Source organism: Ascaphus truei, chromosome 2 (assembly GCF_040206685.1).
Source record: "Ascaphus truei isolate aAscTru1 chromosome 2, aAscTru1.hap1, whole genome shotgun sequence".
NCBI lineage: Eukaryota > Metazoa > Chordata > Amphibia > Anura > Ascaphidae > Ascaphus > Ascaphus truei.
Window position 1 is genome coordinate 353,112,282 of NC_134484.1, and position 17,841 is coordinate 353,130,122.

Genomic DNA, 17,841 nt, shown 5'->3' on the forward strand with positions numbered 1-17,841 from the left:
GACATGAACATCACGATATCTACAGGAGGACTTACAGCTGTTGGGGATCACCTATTCAAGTTTACACACTGGACATTGATTCAAGGGACTGATTAAGCACATGGACTTCATCAACACTGATTGAACAGGTTGCATTGTGGGGATTTGGGGCACTATTTATATGTTGTTAGAATAGATTTTGTTTATGCCATTGTCACTTGAAAAAGACCTTCACGGTCGAAACGTTGTGTTGGCTCAATAAATGAGTTTGAATTTGCAAAATCCGTTGTGCCCTCTGTTCCTTCTTCTATGTACCCAGGACTGACTGCAGGCTGTCGTTCTAACATTGGAGCACCGGTAATTGTATCATTTTTCTTTTTTGAGGTGTGCAGCATTCCTCTCTATTATCTGGTTTATTTATATAGCGCCATTAATATATATAGTGCTTCACAGTAGTAATACACGTGACAATCATATAAATAACAAATAATACAAATAACAGAACATGGGAATAAGTGCTTCAGACATAAAAATTAACATTTAGGAAGTGGAGTCACTGCTCCGAAGAGCTTACAATCTAATTGGTAGGTAGGAAGAATGCACAGAGACAGCAGGAGGGCATTCTGGTAAGTGCGTCTGCAGGGGGCCAAGCTTTATGTATCAGGTGTATAGTATTAGCCACGGAGCTACTCATATGCTTCGTTAAGCAGATGTGTTTGACTGTGGGTCTTAACGGTGGATAGAGAGGGTGCTAGTCGGGTATTGAGGGGAAAGGCATTCCAGAGGTGTGGGGCAGTCAGTGAAAAAGGTTTAAGGCGGGAGAGGGCTTTAGATACAAAGGGGGTAGAAAGAAGACATCCTTGAGAAGAACGCAAGAGTCGGGATGGTGCATACCGAGAAATTAGGGCTGAGATGTAAGGAGGGGCAAAACAGTGTAAAGCTTTAAAAGTAAGGAGAATTGAGTGTGAGATGCAGGATTTAATAGGAAGCCAGGAGAGTGATTTCAGCAGGGGAGATCCCGCGACAGATTTAGGTAAGAGTAGAGTGATTCTGGCAGCAGTGTTTAGGATAGATTGTAGGGGAGACAGGTGAGAGGCAGGAGGGCCGGACAGCAGGAGGTTACAGTAATCGAGACGGGAGAGAATGAGGGCCTGAGTCAGAGTTTTAGCAGTGGAGCAGAAGAGGAAAGGGCGTATCTTTGTAATATTGCGGAAGAAAAAGCGATAGGTTTTAGATACGTTTTGAATATGAGGAGTCGAGTGTGACCCATAGGCAGCGTGCTATGACAGAACTTCCAACAGTAATGCGGAAGGAGGTAGTAGGCCCAGGTTTGGGGTGAAATATGAGGAGCCCTGTTTTTTACATGTTGAGTTAAAGTTAGGCGGAGGACCATCCAAGATGATATCGCAGAGAGACATTCAGAAACTTTGGTCTATACAGCAGGTGTAAGGTCAGGGGTTGGTAGTGGCCATCCTTGTGGGTGCTGGCTGCAGTCCACAGTTGAAGACCAAATGAAGAGGTTAGAGAGAGAAAGCAGGAAGCCCAAGGGAGAGAGGGGTCATCAATGTGGCAGATGAAGTCCCCAAGGAGAAGAACAGGGGAGTCTGAGGAGAGAAAGAAAGAGAGCCAGGATTCAAAGTGAGAGAGAAAGGCAGAAGGGAGATGAGTAGAGGTAGGTGGGCGAGATGACCGCCACATGGACAAGGAGAGGAGAGAAGATCTGGACAGTGTGAGCCTCAAAAGAGGGAAAAGCATGAGATGGAGGAATAGGAAGGGTACGGTAATGGCAGAGAGGGGGAGCCCCACGCCTCCACCCCTGCCATCAGGGCGCAGAGTGTGGGAGAAGGAAAAGCCACCATAAGAGAGGGCAGCTTCCAGAGCAGAGTCAGACTGAGTGAGCCACGTCTCAGTTATAGCAAAGAGAAGCAGGGAGAGAGAGAGAAAGAAGTCATGTACAGAGAGGAACTTGTTGGAAAGGGAGCGAGCATTCTAAAAGGGCACAGGAGAAAGGAGGGAGGGTGACAGGGGATGGGTATGAGGTTAGAGGGGTTGACACCAGAAGGAGTAGAAGTTATTTGTGGGAGGCGAGGACGAGAGCATATAGAAATAAGACAGGGACCAGGATTGGGAGATATATCCCCAGAAGCAAGGAGGAGAAGCATGGAAAGAAGGAGAATGTGTGAGGATGATTTGTAGGGGTGTGTTTTAGTGCAGGTGATATAGCTGTGTAGTGTCTGACGGTGCAGGTAAGAAAGGAGTTCATATGAACAGAGAAGTGGTGAAGGAAGGAGAGATGGAGATATATGAATAGAGTTGAGACATAATGAGGCTGGTAGAAAGTGCGTAATTTGAGAAGTGAGGTCATAGCAAATATAAATAGTAAAGGTGGCATCACAGCAATAGTTAAGTACTGAGATGTGCAGTCTGGGATAGATAATACAACATAACTTGTGGTAGACCGCTCGCCAAATTGTAATAATAGGTATCATTTACAATCAAAACACAGCCGGTGCAAAGGAATGGTAATAGTACATACAAAACAAACCAGGAGATTAGGTGATCTCCCAAAGATCCCTGTTTAGTTGCACTTCAAGGCTGCTACAATTTAAAGGGGTAAAATACTCCCTGACATAATGTCTAATTGGCTATATGGGGTACACAAAGTAACCGCTCCCAACACTGTAGTAGGACGGTTGCCACTAAAAGCCTAGACAAGGGCAAAATAATAAAGTTTTAGCAGCCTTGAAGTGCAACTAAACAGGGATCTTTGGGAGATCACCTGATCTCCTGGTTTGTTTTGTATGGGATAGATAATATCCTCCTTTCCAGCGTAGTTCAAATTCATGAATCAGGGCCAGTAGGTGTTGTCCACTTGTTCACTCCTGTAGTTCTCCCTTTTAAACTCCACTTTGCAAGCTACTTAAATTGGGCTACTTGAAACATGGGCTGCTTTAAAATCAAAGAAAAAATGATCGATATCAGCGCTGCTCCTTGGGATGACAGACTCACCAGGTAGGTAATAAAATCAATTTATTAAATCTACATAAAACAGATACTAGAGCATCTTCAAAAGGTCTTTTTTCCTGCTCCGCACTTATATCTTATTTGGCTACTAGCTGTGAGGGTCAACCTTGAGTGGACAGACGGTTCCTTTGGATATCTGCTTTAAAATCAGGCTGCATGACAGCATAGGCTGCTCTGCTTTTAGTTATATAGCTCTAAAAAGTCACCTGACTGAATTAAGTTCATCCCAGCCAGCTTAATTAGCACATGAGGCACCTTAAAACAAATGGTATTTCTAAACAGGCTGTTGTCCTGGCTAAGTGTTACAAGCAGAATTTAATTAAGAGACACATCATGGGGTCATTGGAGATAGGATTCAAATATGGGTTTTTACCTAGATTGTTACAAGATGCATTTACTAAAATACACACATCAAGGGCTGATTGGAGATAGCTTTCACCTGACGTTTTGTTAGGTCACTATGTGCCTGATTTAAGCTAATGCTTCTGTTTAGTGTCCTCAGCAGGTGATGCTTGTCGGTTCATCTCATTTTCGGAGTTGGTTTTCTGTACTGGTAATGATCGGGCAGGTACGAATGATCAGCTCGGAAAGGACTATTCAATCTATTTCTTCTTTTCTAATAAAGCAATCATTAATGCTTAAGAATTAGGCATTAATTCAAATAGAATTCTTTCGGGCTTTTTGTTTTTTTCCATAGAATGGGTACTTTTTAGCGATATATTCAGATGTCAGAGTTGCCCTCTTAATGTGCGGTCTTGAATGGCAGAATAAAGCATAACTGTAGGCAGGTTTTGTGTCGCTTATAGGAAGTGCCATGTTCCATGTCATGTCTAAATGGACAGAGACAAATTTTGTTAATGCATAGTGTTTTGAGTTTAGTGTATACCGGCCAGTGCCGCCAACAGGGGGGGCTGTTCCAGGCCCTGTCAGTCAAGAGGGCCTGCCCCTCCCCCTGCCGGAGACACTAGACTTTAATGCCTACAGGCAAGAAGGGAATCCCCTTCCCCAACCCCCCCCCCCCCCCCCACTCCAGGGCCCTTCCCTTTTTCTGGCCGACACCTATCTGGAAGGGGGTATTCCCCAGTCTCTCAATTTGTGGTCCTCCAGACCCATCAAAGGGCCCCAGGCAAACCCACTATGCTCACAGGCCCGGTACCTCCTTTTACCCCTTCCCCAGGCCCAGTACCTTTATACCCCATCCCCAGGCCAGTACCCCCTACATGCCCAGTACCCCCTTATAACCCCCTCCCCAGGCCCAATAATCCCTACATGCCCAGCACCCCCTTATAACCCTTCCCCAGGCCCAATTCCCCATTATACCCACCTACCCCCTTTCCTCTCCCCAAAGAATCCCATTATACCCTGCCCCCCAGGACCCATTACCTCATAGCTCTCCCCGGTCCATTACCATTTTATATCCCCCCGCGGGTCAATTAACCCCATATAATCCCCCCCACCCCTTTATAATCCCCCCAGTCCATTACCTCCTTATAATACACCACCCCCCCACCAGGCATATTACCTCTATATAATCTCCTCCCCACCCCCATGTCTATTACCTCCTTATAGTCCCTCCCCCCTCCTCCAGGTCCATTACCTTACATTATCCTCCTCCGACTCCCCCCCCTCCCCCCCTGCTGCACATACCTGTCCCCACCAGTGTACAGGGGGGCCCTGCTTCATATGTTTGTCCTGGGCCCAATGATTTCTGTTGGCGGCCCTGGTACCGGCTACAGTACAGTACTTCTGATGAAAAGTAGAAGGTCATTAAACAAAGGCAGTATTTAAAGTGTAGACAAAAAAAATATGAAGAGCTCAAAAATGTCCAAAAAAAAAAAAGACAATTTAAATATAATAAAAAGTGAACCGTGTTAAAAAAAAAGTGAATAGACAAAAAACTTACTCACTTGTATACAAAAGTTCAGTAAGGACTGGTGCTCAGACTATAAAGTGCTCATAAGCATAAATGGCAATGTAAATAACTTTTAGTCCGGAATGCCTTCAGAAGTGTATAACTTGAATAATCCTTAATATATACAGAGGAGGAGTAAATGCCTAGTCAAACTTAGCCCTGTCATCACATACTGTGGCATAATGAATGACCTCCCTAAGAAAGGAAACATATCCTGTATCTGAGCTGATAGGAAATTCACAGAGGCCAGTACCTGTTACATGTCCTCCTTCAAGTCCAGGCAAATCCAAGGTGTGCCAATCCGTAGGAGTAGAGATACAAGTGAGTAAAGTTGAAAATGAGCACAACTGCACGGAGGAAAAAAACAACCGATCAAGAGGTGACCAATAAAAAAAAACGCATTTTATTAATGTCACATGGACAGGGTAAAATATAAATGCACCACCTGCGCGTTTCGCTTTATCAAGGTGTATATATAAAATCACAGTACCTTTATGCACCCTCGTTTGCTAAACTGCTCACGTGACGTGGCCATCGCTCCAGAAAATCAAAATCTTGGATCTGCTCAAAATTCGCGTACTTGGCCGTCTCGTTCTCCGCTCGGTCACGCACAATTAGTGCGCGCTAATAGCAAAACTGTTATTTGCTTTGGTGACGCGTGGCATCGCGCGCTCCGCCGCTTTGGGTATAATCATGGCGTGACTGAGAATACTTGCTCAAAAACAGCCTGAAAATGCTCAGGATAACATGTAAGACACAGCTTGTGAGTCCACGTGTGTCAGGAATCCGCTCCTGGGTTTGGCTGGAGCCCATCCATCCGGAGCTTTGCAGGTTCCAGACAAACTATTCCCTGCTTCTGCAATCACCTGCCTCTTGCTGCCTCCTGTGCAGCTCTGGCCTGATTGGCCTCCTGTGCTATTTAGTTACTGCCCCGCCCTCAGGAAGTTGCTGGACATAGACTTTGCAATCCATGTTGCAAGTAACTGTGCTTCTCACAGACTGTTTGGCCTGCCAAGCCTCCTTGTGCCTTGTCTCCGGCTCCTAGCCCCTGCATCCCAAGGCCTTCTCGCATAGTAGCCCCAGCGCTGCTTTCCATGTTCCTGGCTGTCTTCGCCGTGCTGAAGCGGCTACGCTGGTTTCCCCAGTGTTTCTTGTGGCGTGTCTGCACCCCTGGTTCCTGTGGCCTCCGTCCTGCTCTGTTCCTGTTCCCTCCTTCCAGAAACCCTGCCACGCCAAAGCTTCTTGTTCCTGTGAATCCTGGCCTTTTCCCTGACGGGCTGCAGCACCTTTGCTGAAGCGTCTCCGCTAAAGTGCTTCACCCAAGATTGCCTGTTGATGACCCCGGCTTGTTTCCTCGACCACCGCTCCTGTGCCGCCTGCCCTGACCCCTGCCTGGATAACGTTAACCCTACTTTCTCCAATCCTGACCTGGCTATGTCTGACCATGAAATCCGCACTGCGGACCTGACTCCGTGGCCTAAGGTCGGTGCTTTTACATCCCCACCTCTGCCCCGCGGTCCGGTACCAGTTTGTGGCGAGCACGATCGTTACAATGTGCTGGCTAAAATCTAATTCACACACACTTGTCCCGCTTTGAATACTGCAACCTTCTCCTAGCTTACCTTCCCCTTATCCGCCTATCCCAACTCCAGTCCATCCAAAATGCTGCTGCCAGACTAATCTACCATACTCCTCGTGCCACTATGCAAATCCCTAAACTGGCTTCCCATATCCTTTTGAATCAAATGTAAAACCCTAGTTCTGACTTACAAAGCTCTCAACAATGCTGCCCCTACCTTGCATCTCAGCCTTCATCCCCAAATATATCCTTAAACGCACCCTACGTTCTCTGTCCATGACATCCACTCATCCTCCTGCCCTATTACCTCCATCATCAGACATTTAAAAACTCCCTAAAAACTCACCTTTTCAAGGAAGCCTATCTGTGATACCTCTAACATCTACACCCACTTCTCCGCTCTAACCCTATTGGGATCTGCTGTATGGCTGGACCAAACTCCACACTAACACCCCCTAACATCCACACCCCCAAACCTAAATTGGATCAGCTGTGCCGCTGGACCAAACTCTATCCCACAATGAGCAGCCACTTTACCCTTTATTCCCTCTTGGTTGTAAGCACTCGGGAGCAGGGCCCCCATAAAATTGTTGTATGTTTGTGCTTGTTTGTCCTTATTTGGTAGGTCATTCTATGTATATAATATACATATCTCTGTATCCCCACTGTACCTCACTGTGGAATTATGCCACCTTACAAATAAAGAAAAATAATAATATTATCATGAAATGCTACATTTCGTAGTTTTGTCAGGAAATTGTCCTCAAGACCTCCAGAGGTCAACACTGCATATATAGGTCTCTTAATGCAGCAAACAAAATTGAGTAGAACAAGCGTCTATAATATTACGGTTGCTTTAACGAGCCTCCTAATAGGTGCATAGGTGCAAGTATAAGAGGCAAGGTATGGGTATTAGAAAGTGTGATTGTTGTAAAAACAAAACTATATTAATGTGTCTACCAGCATTTCTAGAATGTAGTAACAGTACCCAGGGTAGCATTTGATCAAGACATTGTAAAGACAAATAACCCAAGGGTGCATCTATATGTCTTCTATAGGTCTCCAAACATGTTTCCAAAATGTTTTTCTACACTGCTGGATTCGTCATGCCACTGTTGGCACGGCAGCGTTGTTCGATGAACAAACTCACAAGTGCGTGCAAAATGTAAATTGTTACTTTATTTAATTGATACATTTACAAAATGTAATTACATGAACAATGATAAATCATGGATAAAAATCTCTCTCTCCCCATTATTTCATTTACATTTCTGCTGGGAGGACGGACTCGTTTTCTTTTAGAAAATCTCTCAAATGTATGGTGGACGCCACTTGTATTTTCTCATTTTGTTATCTTTGTTCTAATATGTATGACAGGAAATGCATTTCTTTGTAGAAGCATACATTAGTAATTATTAGAGATCAGAGTTTTCCAAACTGATCTTACAAAATGACAAAATCAATTTTGGACTGATGCTTTTAGAGCAAGGAGACAGGATATCATCGGTCACAGGTTAGAACGGGTCAGCCAGGGGAAGTCCTAAAAAGAAAATAAACTCATCTTTAGGAAATGTCTCTTTCAAACACACTCTATTGTAGCAATGCTCTTGTTAGCAATTCAGTGTCACCCTCCAGTCTTCAAAAGCTGCAACCAGGGAATCATTTTGTACTAATTACACTTACATGGGTATAATGTGCATACAGGATTGGAAAAAATTCTCAGTCGGTTTGCTGCACTGATTGGAGTTGGATAATCTGTTTACACGACTGTAGGAATCAACATACAGTACATAGCAAATAATATCTGAAGACTGCAATTAGTGTGTTCAGCACACACACACACACACACACACACACACACACACACACACACACACACACACACACACACACACACACACACACACACACACACACACACACACACACACACACACACACACACACACACACACACACACGAGTATATACAGATCTGCTTCAATGCCTTATCAAAAAGACAACTGCACTATTGCTATAGGAGCAATGCTACCATGATCCCGTGCAAACCATGCTACTGTATCATGTGAACAAGGCCAATGCGGTCTATGTATGAAGAAGTGGGTCCGCACTGAAATATTTTCGTCTACACAATTAGCAGTTCTTTGTGTGATCTGTGCCTTCTGTATTAACAGTATTAACTGAATTAACGTCCGTCACCAGCTGCCTGGGAGGGCCTCCCTCCACTGCCAACTAGGGCCGGGACCGCCGCTTAAAAAGTGTTAGAGTTAGAGACAGGGGCGGTGAGAGAGAGTGGTGGGGCGACAAAGGAGTAAGAGAAAGGAGGGGGGAAGAGACATACAGTACACAGTAATAATGAAATAACTGAACAAATAAAGGTACTGTAAGCAGGGGTGGCCTGGTAAAAGGTTTTGTGGGCTGATAACATTTTTGTACATATCTGCAAGGCTGCTTTAAGGTGACGGAGGAAACCAACATAGGAAACCATAAACAAAAGTAAAGAAAGAGGCACATTTACAGTGCCCTTGACTTATCAGGTTATGGCACGGGCAAATGGCTTGTTTTTTAGGGGCAGATCAGGCTGACTGTTCTGACGGAGCAGCCAGTCCGATTGAAACAGCAGTGAAGCTCCATCCACTTCCTGCATCCGGGGCCTGAGAGCATCATGTGATCCTGCTGGGGCGAACACATGATGCAAAAGCGACAGAGGTCTTTGGCATTCTGGTTCTGCCCGAACTCCCGGCACTCTAAAGGTTAATACATATACCTGATCCACCATGCAAACATAACTCCACCCTACACTCTTCCCATTTGCTCCATAAAATTACATTATCCTTGCTGACCAACGCAGACATACAAGAAAATGCCACAAATAAGATTAATAAAGCTCAAATGCCACAAATAAGATTAATAAAGCTCAACCCCCTTATAACGCTGTGCTTGGGGTCCAAAGAATCACATTGCGCTATAAGTGGATCGCGTTAGAAATAATGTACAATTGTATGCACTGTACAATAAAGTATTTAAGATACCAATAATCGTGTTATAAAGTATTTAAGATACCAATAATCGAATTGTAACGTATCAATATATATGAAAATTGGGAGCCACACTTGCATCGCGTTATAAGCGGATTAGCGTTGTAACAGATCGCGTTATAACGGGGTGGAGCTGTACATAGACACTGGTATATTGTATCGTGAGTTGCGGGTGAAAAAAAGAAGTTTGCACTATTTTGGCAATGAAAAATAGACCCCAATATACAGTATTTAAAGGAATGAACCCTCACAAGCCGAGATGGGATTAAAAAAGTCAAGAAAACATTCAGTCCATGAGTGCATTGCATTGAAGGTCACTCCAACTCTGGCATGATTATAGCAAGGCTTACCTGCTTCTTTCTGTCTGAAACAGGATCTATCATGACATTGATAAGCGAAGGCACATTCTTCTCTGATAAACTGGCTTTTAAGGCATGCTGTAACTCTTCAGGAGTGCGAACAAAGTACCCTTTACCACCAAAGGCGGTCATGACCTGTTCATAGTGAGCGTTTGGTATAAGAGAAAGAGGAGGTGCGCTGGAAATAAGCAAATAAATCAGAGACATGGATTACAAATTATGACTTTTTGAAGATTGAGTTTTAACAAGAAACTAACAGTCAACCCATACTGTAGCTATAAAAGTTCAACAGCAGGCTGTCTTGAAGAGTTTATAGGTCACATGAATAAATGTTTCTTAACATTGTATTTCATTGCATATATAAAGAAATGTAGATATCAACTTGTATGCATTGTTTTGCAAACAATATAATAATCATCTGTTTTTTCACTTGAACAGCAGGAAAGGGATTAACCCTTTGGAGCCAGCAATAAATTGCAGACGACCGCAAACAGTTAAAATCTAAACATTGTTACATTTCCAACTGTAGTCAGGGGGGGACGAGAATATGTACAAGGCATTTACAAAATACAGCTGAACCCCGTTATAACGCGGTGCTCGGGGGCCACGGAATGAGACCGCGTTATAACCGGGATTTAAAAAATAAAAAATTGGCCGCAGGCAGCCCCGCTCTCTGCAGCAGCAGCTGATCTGTGCAGAGAAGCTGCGAGTCTGCGAGAAGGGGGGGGGGGTGCGGGGGAGAGCGGGGGGAGAATCTCACAGAGTCTAGAGAAGCCGGGCTGTCAGCTGTCTCTGCGAGTCCCCCGACCAGGAACCAGCTCCCTTCTCTCCTACCCCCCAGCGGAGGTACGGTGTGTGTGTGTGTGTGTGTCAGTGTGTGTGTGTGTGTTAACATTACTTCAACGATTTTTGTGTGCAAATAGAAAGGAACAAAAGTGACACACAGAGGAGCACAATTTGACATCATCATCATTTGGGCAACAGGTAACTCTTCCCTAACTCCTTTTGGCTTTCTCCAAAAAACAAGCTGATTCACATGGCACAAAAACTGGAGCAAAGCCCTTAACATTGGTGCTTCCAGCATTTCTATGGTGTATAATTTAAAACACACTGTACATTATTACCCACCAACTTCCCAATGGGCTCTATTTTTATGTGATCAGAGCTTTTTTCATTATCCTGTGTTTCTTAACTGGTTCTGAAACACTGTTTGATAGAAAGCAACTGAAAAAGAGCTTCCAAAAAGACAGGCGCTGGCAAATGCTAATGCTATAGTAATACTGTATGTCTAATTTAGCAGGAAGATACAGGAAAGAGAACTAGATGAATAAATAGTTAGACCGTTAAATAGATAGATGGTTGAAACGGGAAATTCTCAAATGAAAGATTGTGGTGAGAGAATTATTGATTGACTGCATGATTACTAGTTAAACTCTTTCCATGAACTTTGATCACTCCTACAAATTTCCTATGTGGTTGCTGCTTGTCATTTATACTGTAACTGAAAAATAGTAAAGTTTCTTTACCATCAGGTTTATACTCGGGTTTTATATGTTTTTTTTTCTATTCTCTCAAAAATAAATTGATTTACCACAAAACTCATATTTTGCAAGAAATGTATGTAAAACATAATTGAGTTATTTATTCAATGGTGTGTGGTAGTTTATTCTATGTTTCTTTGTCAGTTTTGCGTTTCTAATGTTTTAGAACATTAGATGAGATAAGCATAATTAATATATTTTTCCTGGTAATATACTGTAATATATATATAGCAACTGTAAATATTACTGTATGTTCATTTGCATGTCTTAGACAGGTCTGCAACCCTGTCTTTCCCCATTATCACCCAGCATACAGTGCTTCCACTGCAGCAAGGGATTCTGGGTAATGACATGCAAATGAGCACTCAGTGCCACCTTGTGTCTCAAGCTCGTATTACACAAGCAAATCCTCAAGCCAATGCATGCTGTTTTAAACACAGCTTTTAGACAGGGGCTGGGATGAGATGCAAAGCCATTAAACCCACTCACAGACATGTTTCAACCTTGATGGGTATCATCAGTGTGAGGTTGGTTGTAATGGCTAAGCTGGTTTGAGACTAGACTAGGTATTCACCACAATTATTAAGGTTATGGTGGGTAAAAAAAGTGACAAAAACCCTCCACAGTAAAGCATAAAGCAACTGTAAATATAATTTTGTCACTTTTTTTACCCACCATAACCTTAATAATTGTGGTGAATATCTAATCTAGTCTCAAACCAGTTTAGCCATTACAACCAACCTCACACTGATGACGAGGCTTAGATATAATAAAATATATTTATTCCTTAAAAAGGTGAACACAGCAATATAGTACAATTAACAGACAAGAAGGTAACACTTACTTAGGGTTGGGGGATGGAGAAGTATCAGCTAGCAATTCTCCAGCAATCCGGTGACATTACAGGTGGAATCAGAAGCACAACTAAAAACTGTAGGGTGGACACAGTTTATATACCTGTGTAACCCTATTCTTAACATTGAATACAGACTATTGGTGAACAATTATCTGTATCCAATCCCTAACGAGGAGACACAGATTAACCCATGCCCCCCAGCTAATTAGCCCATGTGTACTGGGACTCTATGGGTAGCCCCATAATTAAATCAGGGGCGACGACCAGTTTACCAAATTAAGTATCTGCATTGTTTGTAGGTGTAGACATAACACTTACAAACCACTCCAGTTTGATGATTCTCCACCCTCAGGTAACAATTAGAGTGGCAGAGTCTGTTGATTAGTACTGGTCTGTTGATTAGTACTTAGTGTAAACAATCCGGGCAGTTAACTTTTGATCACAGTGCTTAGGCTCAATCAGCCGGCTGCCCTTCATGACCTATTAGCATAGCAGATGGTCTGCATTTCAAAATGCACTTTAAAACATTAAAATACAGGATTATAATGAAACATGGGAACATACATTTTTCATGACATGACAAGGTGTAAACCACATTCCTGGACCGCAGTCCAGTTAACCCCTTGCCTCCCTGGTGAGGTCAGGCGGTGGCCATATGGGGTGCAACCCCTTTAATACCAGGCCAACCCCCCTCTCCCTCTACAAACATACAGTAATATTTACAGTTGCTTTATGCTTTACTGTGGAGGGTTTTTTTCACTTTTTTTACCCACCATAACCTTAATAATTGTGGTGAATACCTAGTCTAGTCTCAAACCAGCTTAGCCATTACAACCAACCTCAGACTGATGATACCCATCAAGGTTGAAACATGTCTGTGAGTGGGTTTAATGGCTTTGCATCTCATCCCAGCTTCTGTCTAAAAGCTGTGTTTAAAACAGCATGCATTGGCTTGAGGATTTGCTTGTGTAATACGAGCTTGAGACAAAAGGTGGCACTGAGTGCTCATTTGCATGTCATTTCCCAGAATCCCTTGCTGCAGTGGAAGCGCTGTATGCTGGGCGATAATGGGGAAAGACAGGGTTGCACACCTGTATAAGACATGCAAATGAACATACAGTAATATTTACAGTTGCTTTATGCTTTACTGTGGAGGGTTTTTGTCACTTTTTATACCCACTATATATACCACAATTATATATATATAGTGCAGAATAAATGTTGTTCTTCAGTATTAGGTGATACCTTTTTTATTGGACTAACAATTTATGTCATAGGACAAGCTTTCGAGAGTTATCCTCTCTTCTTCAGGTCAAGCAATACTGATATACATAGGATTCAATGGCTAAAACAGTGTAGATAGAGGAAAAAAAATAAAACAACAGATATTTACTGTAGATAAGGTAGGGTGTTAAAAGTGTTTGAAGCCAGGGGACAGTGTCAAAGAAAGGTGCACAGACACTCTATACTCCATCACGAAGAAGGAAGATACTGCTCACCTGTGGGACATCACTTCTCACAACCAGATCATTCCATAAATGATTTAAAAATCAAAATCCTCAATGGAATGTTTAAAAGCACCCAAGAACGGAAAACATTTGAACTCAGAATGATAAGACACTTTGACACCAAAACCAAAGGACTTAATGCGGACATGGGTTTTCTCACACCCTATCAAAATTGTTTGTAATTATCCTGCTTGCCTCAATTCTTATCCACACTTTCTCTCTCCCCCCCGGCATCCCTTCCCCTCCCCACCTTTCTTTGACACTGTCCCCTGGCTTCAAACACTTTTAACACCCTACCTTATCTACAGTAAATATCTTTTTTTTTTTCCCTCTCTCTACACTGTTTTAGCCATTGAATCCTTTGTATATCAGTATTGCATGACCTGAAGAAGAGAGGATAACTCTCGAAAGCTTGTCCTATGACCTAAATTTATAGTCCAATAAAAAAGGTATCACCTAATACTGAAGAACTCATTTATTCTGCACTATTGCAACTGGACTAACATAGCTATTTTCTGCTTTATATATATATATATATATATATATATATATATATATATATATATATATATGAAAGAGAGAGAATTACACATGTAATCATTGACATTTAGGGTATTACTTCAATTAGAGAGGTGTTATCAAAGGTAAATATGATTACCTGTTATCCATAGTTTTAATCTACAAATAGGATGAATCTGCAAAGGGAAACTTTAGGTTTCTGGGAGATGTAAGAACTATACATTTTATAAACCAACAATATGACAACACTGTTATTATTAACGTTTGACAAAAAAAAATAACGGAAGCCACGCTTAGACCGTGTTATAAGCGTATCCGTGTTGTAGCGGATTGCGCTATAAACGAGGTTGAGCTGTACCTATAATTCTATTTTGATTTAAGAGAGCCTGTATTTGCACAGTGTTTAATAATCATACTACAGGCACAGTCATACAGCCACCTATGGAGGTGCAATACTCGCACAACACTCCTATTTTTAGATGGAAGCGCCTGGTTTAAAGCGGTCTCCCAAATTCCAACTAAAAAGGCTACTGTTCTCCAGCTCAATATCTCTGCAAAGCAGCATAAAGCACTCTGAACACACAACTTACAACTTACCCAGGCATATAATGCCCGTCCAAAAGTACTGCAAGAGAAAGTGGCACGAGGATGCATCGAAGATGAGATCCAGGATAAAGTGAAGAGAGACTTCCTTTTTTATGCAGTATGGAAACAGAATGTGGGATGAGTCAACAGGTGTGGGCATGCTCAGTCTGTGACACGTGAAGGCTGGGGCAAGGAAAGGACTCAAACTAAAATGTTGGCATGTGTGAACCTTTGGCAGTATATGATAAACAGACCCATATTGCTTTGCAATGGCCACTCTGGCAGCAAAAAGGGTTAAAATAGAAAGGAGGGAAAAATACCCTTGTTTAGGGAACTGCAATGGAGTAATCCGAGGCTCAATGAAATAAAGTAATTTCTGAGCTGTTTTACAATACTATCGGCGCAGACACTATGCCTCACTTCTTTCTGCTGATGACCCACACATAATGCAATTAAAAATATATGGATCAAGCCCATGGCAAAGCAAAGATGAGCTTTCCTGTTTATTTAAACCCAGATGGGAGCTCTAAAATTGTTTTACTGACACAGCTAAAAAGGGTATTTTATGCAATGTTCACTGGTACTTACATAGACGCAGGGTCCCCAGCCTCTAACATTTCCTTCCACGTTTCCTCGTCGAATCCACTATAAATGCCATTGTTATTTACGACAATGACAATGATCGGCAGGTTATACCTAAATGGATGAACAGAAAGTACTTCTCAAACTGTGCCTCTCAAACAATATAACAACTATTACTGATGAGTACTTATTTCATTAACATACCTAAACTTAAACAACATTTTAAAGGGGTCTGTTTTTAAACCGTTTTTTCCCTTTCTATCCTAATAATGAGATGAAGCAAGGTCAACATCAGAATTAAAAAGTGGGTAGGTACAGCAATGCAGAATAGGCTGTTACCTGCTACCAATTTCTATAACCTGTGTAGAAAACAAGCACGATGGTGCCCTGGCACATGGAATAGCTCATTTTAACAGGCTCTTTGAATTCAAACACTTCTTGATCAACAAAATGGTCACAACACCCTCTGGTTGCCAAACAATTGGAACATTGTGACCTTCATACTTTGACAGATATATTTTTCCTTAAACCCCTAGGCTGGACATATGATGCACAAGTTACATTTCAAAACAAGGCAATTTTAGTTCGAATTTTCCACTTTCTGACCCTAAAATCTTTGATTGGTTGTTCACAAGGACTCCTAACCTGCAGGTGGATTTTACCTGCACATTGTTTCCACTTCCATGCCAGAGAACCCAAAGGCACTGTCTCCCTCCACACAGACCACACGTTGCTCATTGCTCTGCTCTTTTGTTACCATTGCTGCTGCTATGGCAAATCCCAGCCCAACTCCCATTGTCCCAAACGTGCCAGCATCCAGTCTGCAGAGAATCGACAGAGGCAAAAGAAAGCAAACCGGCAATTACTATTTTCTAATATGATAGTGTCAGTGTACATTGTAAAATAATATAATCGCAATGAATCCCTGCTCTGAAGAGCTAACAAACTAGGTACTGTACATAAGACAGTGAGAGAAAGCTAAAGCAATTTGGCCAAAGGCCCTCTACAGAGGCCAGAAGACATTTATTTTGCCTTTATTACTTTTTCATGAATCCTTAACCCCATTGTAAGAACAGCAATGTTACATTATATGGCAGGTGCAATCAGTGTGATGTTACAAGTAAATCCAAATACTAATCATAATAAACTTTTGTGCAGTTGCATCAATGAGGCTGCAGGAAGACTCGTTACCTGTGACGTGGATTGTAGTTCTGAAGCATGGTACGGCCAATGTCCATGGTATTGGCTCCTTCACTTACAATGATACAGTTGTCAGGCAGTAGCTCTTTGACATGACGGAACACAGTGTAATAGTTCATAGGAAGTGATGCCTGTGATGCCAAAACCTTGAGGGCATTAAGTAAGAGATCGAGATCACATTTTAATGGGGTCAAGGGAATAAAGCAACACTTCTTGTTTATACAGTTGGGCATAATTTCCTGGCTAAAATATTGTTAGCATGGCAGACAAAAGTATGAACATTATGTAGGATATTATACAAGCCACACAGTATGACAGTCTTCTCTTAAAAAGCATCTGCAGTATATATCTTATTGGGATCATATCAATGGGGGACCAATTTGTATTTATCTTAAAATATTTAGCATGCTCATTTATTCATTTGAAGTTCTCGCCATTGCGTCAAAACCATATGTACCATAACTCTGCCTGAATCACTGTAAATTGTTTCCTTGGTCCTTAACACAGCTAAATTACACTTTTACAAACAAAAGGATATACTGTACATGGACAGCACTCCATAGTATAAAAAGAATAGATCTCTACAATCCCATATCAATGTAAATAAATGGATGAATGGAGGAACAGACACCCCCAAACTGTAATAATGCCAAGGAATAAATCTGGGTTTCCAGCACACAAAAAGATCAAATAAGACATAGTAAATTTACACTTATCTTTAGTGCAGAAAATCAAAGAAATTCAAACACATATACAAAAAAGTTACACTAATCACAGTGCATAAATGACATGCCAAATAGTCCATAGTAAAAAAAATATAATAATAAAACATCTTCAGTGTTAGAGAGGCAGGTGACTTCACAGGCATAACACTGCCCATTCTCAAGCAACTATGGAGAGAGCCAGTACTTGGTAGAGACTTTATAAATGCTTCCTATTTGCACATAGGAATATACACATGTTTACCTCCTCTCTTTATTTTTTACATTAATACATTGAATTTCTTTGACTTTTAGGGCATGACCACTTACCACTTATGTGCCTTAATTTGTTTTGTATGCTCGTTCCATATTACTGGTCATTAAAGTGTATACGGACGCATTATATCGCTTTGCTATGTGGATCTGATAGATATTTATCTAGTGTATTTATATTTTAT

The 17,841-nt window shown here is 41.9% G+C and overlaps 1 protein-coding gene across 1 annotated transcript in view; it reads right to left on the reverse strand.

Annotated features, from left to right (window-relative positions):
• Positions 1–7,655: 7,655 nt before the first annotated feature.
• Positions 7,656–17,841, reverse strand: part of HACL1 (2-hydroxyacyl-CoA lyase 1) — a 37,592-nt gene continuing 27,406 nt past the window's right edge. Inside the window, exons 13-17 of the mRNA XM_075586877.1 lie at positions 16,674–16,828; positions 16,145–16,303; positions 15,489–15,596; positions 9,883–10,069; positions 7,656–8,034 (exon numbers count right to left, since the gene is read on the reverse strand). Coding sequence (XP_075442992.1) covers positions 8,002–8,034; positions 9,883–10,069; positions 15,489–15,596; positions 16,145–16,303; positions 16,674–16,828 — 642 coding nt within the window. The 3' untranslated portion in view covers positions 7,656–8,001. The remainder of the gene's footprint in view (positions 8,035–9,882; positions 10,070–15,488; positions 15,597–16,144; positions 16,304–16,673; positions 16,829–17,841) is intronic.